This window comes from Squalius cephalus (genome assembly GCF_949319135.1).
Source record: "Squalius cephalus genome assembly, chromosome: 18".
Lineage (NCBI taxonomy): Eukaryota > Metazoa > Chordata > Actinopteri > Cypriniformes > Leuciscidae > Squalius > Squalius cephalus.
Genome location: NC_137139.1, coordinates 26132488 through 26139341, shown reverse-complemented (window position 1 = coordinate 26139341; position 6854 = coordinate 26132488). Strand labels below are relative to the sequence as shown.

The following is a 6854-nucleotide window of genomic DNA, read 5'->3' as shown; positions in this document are numbered from 1 at the left end:
CTGTGTTGTGTGTTTTAAATTCCAGTCAAAGCCTGAGAACCCTGTGTTAGTTCATGTTTATTGTGTTTAGACTTATTGAAGACATTATACACCCATATAGCTAGAATGGCATGCTTTATATGAAATAGAAATTGCTTCATAGCTCATTTCTGATCTTATAATATAGAAACATGAGCAGGAAAACAACATTTTAAATTTAAACCAAAAACAGCATTTTAGAATACTTCCCTTTCTCCGCACTTTATTTGTCTTGGTGAAGGAGCATGTAAGTGCATTTGAATGCTCTTTTATTTTATAGATCGCTATCGATCAGTCCTGGGAAGGAGCGCGGCTCTCTACAGATAGCAATCAAAGTGTGACATCGCAAGACTCCATTTCCTCTCCCGATGTCAGTTGGGATTGATTTTATGAGTTTCAAGGTCTTTTTTTTCTCCAAAGCACACTGGAAAAACTTTACACTGTAAGACCAAAGACAGAGCCTGGAGCTTCAATTATGTCTTTACTTACGTTACACAGGACGTATCTAAAGATTCCCACCATTAAAGGTGGATTTTACAAAGCACTGCAGGTGCAGGGGAGAAGAAGGTGTTTAATACACCTATGCAAGGAATAATAAACTGATTACAGTTGTTACATGTTGTCAATTGCTCACAAATATCTGCAAATCACCTCAGACTGCTGAAAATGACAGATTGCAGTATGCTCCAATCTGTTTTTAATTATGTTCAAGATGCGTGGCAGGCTTGATTTTAGAGATTCAGTGAAGAATGAAGACTGACATGAAGGCAATTTTTCATGCTCTCTTAATTAAAAATGCCTTTTCTTCCCTTCCCTTGTCTCCTTCCATTTTCCTCCCCTCTGTCTTCCTGTGATCCCCCTTTCCTTCTGTCTTTTTAGTTTAGTCACATATTAGTTTCAAAAACTAGTGAGTTGCCATATGGAGGCAGCACTGTAAGGCATCACCTACACTGTAAAAAATGATTTGTTGACACAACTTGACTTGGTCAAGTCATCTTGTTGCATTGACTCAGTTAAGTTTAGCCAACATTAGGAGGTAAGTTCACTCAACTTATATGTATTTGTTGAAATAACTTGCAGTAAATTGGGCCAACGTACTGTATCAATTAAGAAGCATTTCGATTTTTTTGTTAAGTCAACTTAAAAACATATTGGTTGAACTTAATTTTTCATGTTTTCACAACCATTAATCAAGTCTAATTGACATGAAATAGTAATTTTTCCTCAACATCACAACTTAACTTTTTGAGTTTAACTTTTGACTTCATTGCTTGCTTTGACAAGAAGTTCTATCTACCTGGAACCAGATTATTTTATGAAATCAACACAACTGCAAAATTGAAACTCTCAGCATTTATTTTTTTAAACAGATGCACTGCACCCGAAAACAGCCAAAAAGAATTAGCTTGCAAAGATATAAAAACATCACAAGAAAAACCCTCACATATAATCAGCTCACACAAGCACGTGCAAACTTCTTTATGCACAGACCCATTCTTAGAGAATAGTACAAATAACTCTCCTTGTCACTATCAGATATTTTCATTGCAGGAACAGGTGTACATGAAGAATTCACAATAAGCTGTGTTTAACAACTTCAAATAAAACAGTGTCTTCAATTCCCAATCAAACATCAAACATGACAAGGAAAGAGGAAGCAGGGCAAGGTAACAAGAAAACAGTCTGTTTGAAAAAAATTCAAGAATACCAATGCAACTTAAACTTACACTTAAAACAATGAGATCTAAAATAACAATGGTCTTACACTTTAAAACAGTGTAACAGTGTAAGTCTAATAGTAGCAAGAAGGAAAAAAAAGTTTCTTATCTCAGCAACTTGCTCTTCAAAGAGTGAACTCTTGCGGTGCAAGAGTCTGATCCAACTCCAATGAACAGGCGCTGTATCACTTCAAAAGTGAATTTTAATTCCTTTGGGTAGTCAAGGTTTAATGCGTACACCAGGCCCATCAGGTTCAGAAAAGCATTAGGTATGTCACTCAGGTGACGCATCACCACTTCTTCCTCAATCACCAGGGCAACGTCATTGTAGAATTCTGGGAGAGGTTCCATCACATTTTCCACAACCACTAGGATTCCGATCACCACACCCTTGATCACATCCTCTTCACGGTCACTGGGCTTTGTAGAATGAAAACAAAAATGAAGGTACTATTACTTAAAACCAATTTCACAACCAATTTAAAGTCCCCAGACCCCTGCAAATTAAGAAATCTAATGTGCAATTTTCCCTTGTTTTGCCTTAAAGGTTTCAGCTTACCTCGCATATCTTCATGAATTTAGGAGTCGTCTCTCGCATGTACCACGGCAGGCCAAGCAATGCTGCAGTCCTCATCCTTTGGTTTGTTGTCTGTAAAATATAGGATGGTTAAAGTACCTGCTTTATTGGTTCAATCCTTTGTTTTTCTTTTCATTTATCCTTTCAGCCCCTCCCACTGTCTTGAAAAATAAAAACATTAATTTCAAATATGTACACTTGTATATTTTGTTGTAAATAAATCACCAGTGATGTGGTCCAACAACAGTTGTTTGTTACCTTTTTGTTCAGCACCAAAATACTCACTTAACCAGGAGTGTCTAATGGTGCTTTCACACTGGGCTCGTTTGCTGCGGTCTGGACTCCGAGCCCGAGCGCGATTGTTCCCGGCAACCCCCGCAGCGTTGGTCTGGTTTCACACTCAACTGGATTCTATCGAACCGTGGTGCGTTATTACGTCATCACAAACGTGCATGACGCATGATAGAAAACAGAACGCGGGTAAATATATAGGTTTTTTTAATTAATTCGGTGCTATTATGCGCAGCTGAGTGAACAACACAGGTTTACTGTGTGTGTGTGTGTGTGTGTGTGTGTGTGTGTGTGTGTGTGTGTGTGTCGTATAATGTGGGCTTCTGCTGCTTGCAAACTAACTCTTTTGAGGAGTCAGTGGATTTCAAAATATGTTGTCCTGATTCCACACGCTATGCGCGAACACACTGAAGGCTCACTCTCACTCTCAATCGCTCATATCCAAGGTAAATCATCAACACTATCATCCCTTACATGTGTTTTATTTAACTTAATACATCATAATAAGCTAAAACGCATGCGCAGGTCACATTACGTCCTGAACAAGTGTGCACCCAAGTCCGTGTTGCTTTCACATTCACCCTATCCGCAGCACGGTTCGAGTGCAACCGAACAAAGACCACTTCCTCCAGGTAGTCTTGGCTTCGGTACCCCAGTGCACACCCAAGTCCACAGGACGTAATGTGACCTGCGCATGCGTTTTAGCTTATTATGATGTATTAAGTTAAATAAAACACATGTCCGGGATGATGGTGTTGAAGATTTACCTTGGATACGAGCGAGAGTGAGCCTGCAGTGTATTCGCGCACAGCGCGTGGAATCAGGGCAACAAATTTGGAAATCCACTGTCTCCTCAAAAGAGTCCGTTTGCAAGCAGCAGAAGGTCACCTTATGCCCCCCCCCCACACACACACACACACACACACACAGTAAACCTGTGTTGTTCACTCAGCTGCGCATAATAGCACCGAATTATTGACCCACATTCTGTTTTCTATCATGCGTCGTGCACGTTTGCCATGATGTAATATGCACGCAAACGCACCAGAGTTCGATAGAATCAAGTTGAGCGTGAAACCAGGAACAATCACGCTCGGGCTCGTACCGCAGCAAATGACCCCAGTGTGAAAGCAGTCTAAGTCTGCTCCTGGAGGGCCAATAATGTATTGCAGAGTTTAACTCCAACTTGGTTCAACACACCTGCCTGGAAGTTTGTAGTGATCCTGAACACCTTGATTAGCTGGTTCAGGTGTGTTTAATTGGGGTTGAAGCTAAACTCTGCAGGATCTTGGCTCCCCAGGAGCAGGATTGGGCACCCCTGCCTTAAATGAATTGGGGTTGTAACAACACTTTAAAGGATTTAAAAGGATAGGTTACCAAAGATGATAATTGTCATTTACTCACCAACATGCCACTCCAAACACATGCAAAAATATTCATAAATGAACAATGGCTAGACTGTTAAGCTCTATAAAGGACAAGTCAACACTATAAAAAAATGCAGTTAAAAGTAGTGGATGAGTCATGTTGCCTATTTTAAAAGTTTTAAAAGTTTGTGTAATGAACTGATCAGATCATATCAGTGTTAAGGTTACTACGACATACTACAACAACATCAAACCTCATTAGTTCTTGTGTCATGACATTTGATCAAAAGACTTGCAAGAACCAATGAGGCTTGATATTTATGTAGTAGCTAATACAATAAAACATCATTGTAAACAAAGACTTACATTTTTATGTTTTCATCCTACAAAGACATTGTATGATTTCAGAAGACTTTGAATATGACATGCAAATTGAATAGGTTACTTTTTAGATGCTTACTCTGAAGTCATTGTATGAAAAGACGTCACTATCAATATGATGTGAGTAGTGAGTAAGTGAGTAAATGATCACAGAATTGTCATTTTGGGGAGAGAAAGACTGCTTTAAAATAAATTGACTCACATTCGTATCAAGGCTCTCTAGTATTGAAGTCATTTCTGGAATGTCCTCATAACGCTTTGACCGGAATAACTGTATCAGCTTTGAGAGATGACCATCTAGGCCTTCCAAAAAGGACTTGCTCAGGTCCTTTGACACAAGCCTGGTGAATTCTTTGCTGATCTATAAAAACATAAATACATTTACAAATTGAACAAAGATGCCAGGGTCTCAGTGACAGTCTTAAAACATTAACAAGTTTAAAAAAAAAAAAAAATTCACTCAACATGAAAGAACTGGTCATATAATCTTAGGATATTACAGTAAGTTTGCCCATTTCTTCTAATAGAACAGCACAACTTTCACAGCCCAAGATTTTCTGATTAATTCAAAGCACACAGAAATAAATAAACACAATTTACCTGTCTCTCTGTGAAAATGGCTGGCCATCGGATTTTCATTTGTGACACTGGTGGCTCCTCATCAACGACTTCTTGTCTTCTCAAAGAATACAGCACACTGCTCATAGCAGCATCAACAAATGTGATGTCTGGAGTCCTCTTCATCATCTCCACAGCCATTTGCTCTCTTTCCTTTTCTGTTCAATTGACATAAAAGTTTAATCATGTGATTATGAACTACAAAAAGTTGAATTTGTATTAATACAAAATCATGGCAAGTTACCTATATAGGCCTACAGAAGACGCACCGTTTGCACATGCTCAAAAACATTATGGTTGTCAAAATCATATGGTATTTTTATTCGTAGTGGTAAAAACAAATATGGACTGGCGGCGGTGCTTCAGATATTAACGTTACTGGTCATTCTGTGTTTCTAACGATAATGAGATCCGATCAAGAACACGCTAAAAAGTAACTTATATGTACACTTTTTTTTAATCTATTTACCAACATTAATACTAGTCAAAGACGACTTCTCTTTCTGCTCACGTCTCGACAGCAGCTCGGTGTCTAACACACTGTAACGTTATAGCTAGCAAAAATATGCGTATTTTTTACAGTCTATGGTGCCAGTGCGTGTGGCTCCTGATTACTAATCAAGTTGTCTTAGTTTGTCAAAATAGCCTGTAATCAATACGCGGTCGGTGAGCGCAAACGAAACAAGTCTAATTTTTACATGAAAGAAAGAACAAATCAGGGTATACTTACTATAAAAATCCATCTGTAGTCGTTCAAATAAGAGCTCCTTCGTCTTTTTCCTCGCATCAGCAACTCGTGTCGTGATCTCGTCTTCTCGTGCAGAAAATGGCGATGGCGCGTCTGCTTCAAATTGGTTCAAATAGTACGTCATCATGACGTAAAGTTTCTGGCACATGCGCATTACACAGAAAGTTGATAGAACCCATGTTTTGTTGTTATATGAACACGTTATTTAAAGTTTTCCATTTCCCTTCAAGTTGAGGTTGTCATAACTCATCCTATTGTGTAGTGAGACACTGCAAGTTGACAGGACATGATTTTACTAGTCCACCTGACTAAAACTCAGAATCACTTTTTACAGTGTACACTCTAAAATGAAATGTGGGAACCTATTACCACAACTTAAATAAATGCATGGTTAAATTATTGATTTGATTAAACCTTTTTAAGTTGCACACGTTATTTTGATGAGTTATGTTGAAATAATAATGTAGATAAGAATATAGGATTAATTGGTTCCAGGGTCACCACTCAATTGGACCAATCAACTTAAAAATTAGTTTATTATGTTCCTGTAACTCATTGTAGTTTGTTGGTTGAACATAATTTCATTAGAGGTTGTCAACTTTGATGATAAAGTTTCGGATTTTGTCTCAGTATGAAGTATAGTGTGGCGAAAGACTGCCTCTGCTGAAGAAGGTCAACACCTACTTCTACATCATTGCCTCTTTAGCTCCGCCCACCGATTTGTCCATGTCATAATAGTAAATAGGAGAGAGACACAAACACAGGATCACTCCAGCAACAAAACGATAGAGATGCCTCTGAGGATTACAAGACTTTTTGAAGTGCCAGGTTGTGGAAATACACAGTCTTTGCTTTGCATTAAGACAGTGTGGTGTGGATGAACTTTTTCAGACTTTTAAAGTTTCAGTCAGATCGCATCAGTAAGACAATGATCTCTTTTTTCTTCTCTTTTATTGCTTAATTTTACTGCAGATTAGTTTTCTGGCTTTTCAGAGAAACTGAAAATAAAAGATGAGGCAGTGCTGACTATATTGGATCTGACAGATAGTGTCGAAACACAAGTATGAGTGAGTACTGATGTTTTTACCACGTATCACTATAGCTTTGTCTGTTACAGATTGTTTCAAATGTACTCA

The 6854-nt window shown here is 38.3% G+C and overlaps 1 protein-coding gene across 1 annotated transcript; it reads right to left on the bottom strand.

Annotated features, from left to right (window-relative positions):
• Window positions 1-964: 964 nt before the first annotated feature.
• On the bottom strand, window positions 965-6056 carry LOC307146020 (uncharacterized protein). Its single transcript, XM_079849742.1, has 5 exons — window positions 5701-6056; window positions 4953-5128; window positions 4555-4713; window positions 2296-2385; window positions 965-2156 (listed from the first exon to the last, which is right to left on the bottom strand). Exons 1-5 carry the CDS (start codon window positions 5870-5872, stop codon window positions 1842-1844), a joined length of 912 nt encoding a protein of 303 aa, XP_079705868.1. The 5' UTR covers window positions 5873-6056; the 3' UTR covers window positions 965-1841.
• Window positions 6057-6854: the final 798 nt, after the last annotated feature.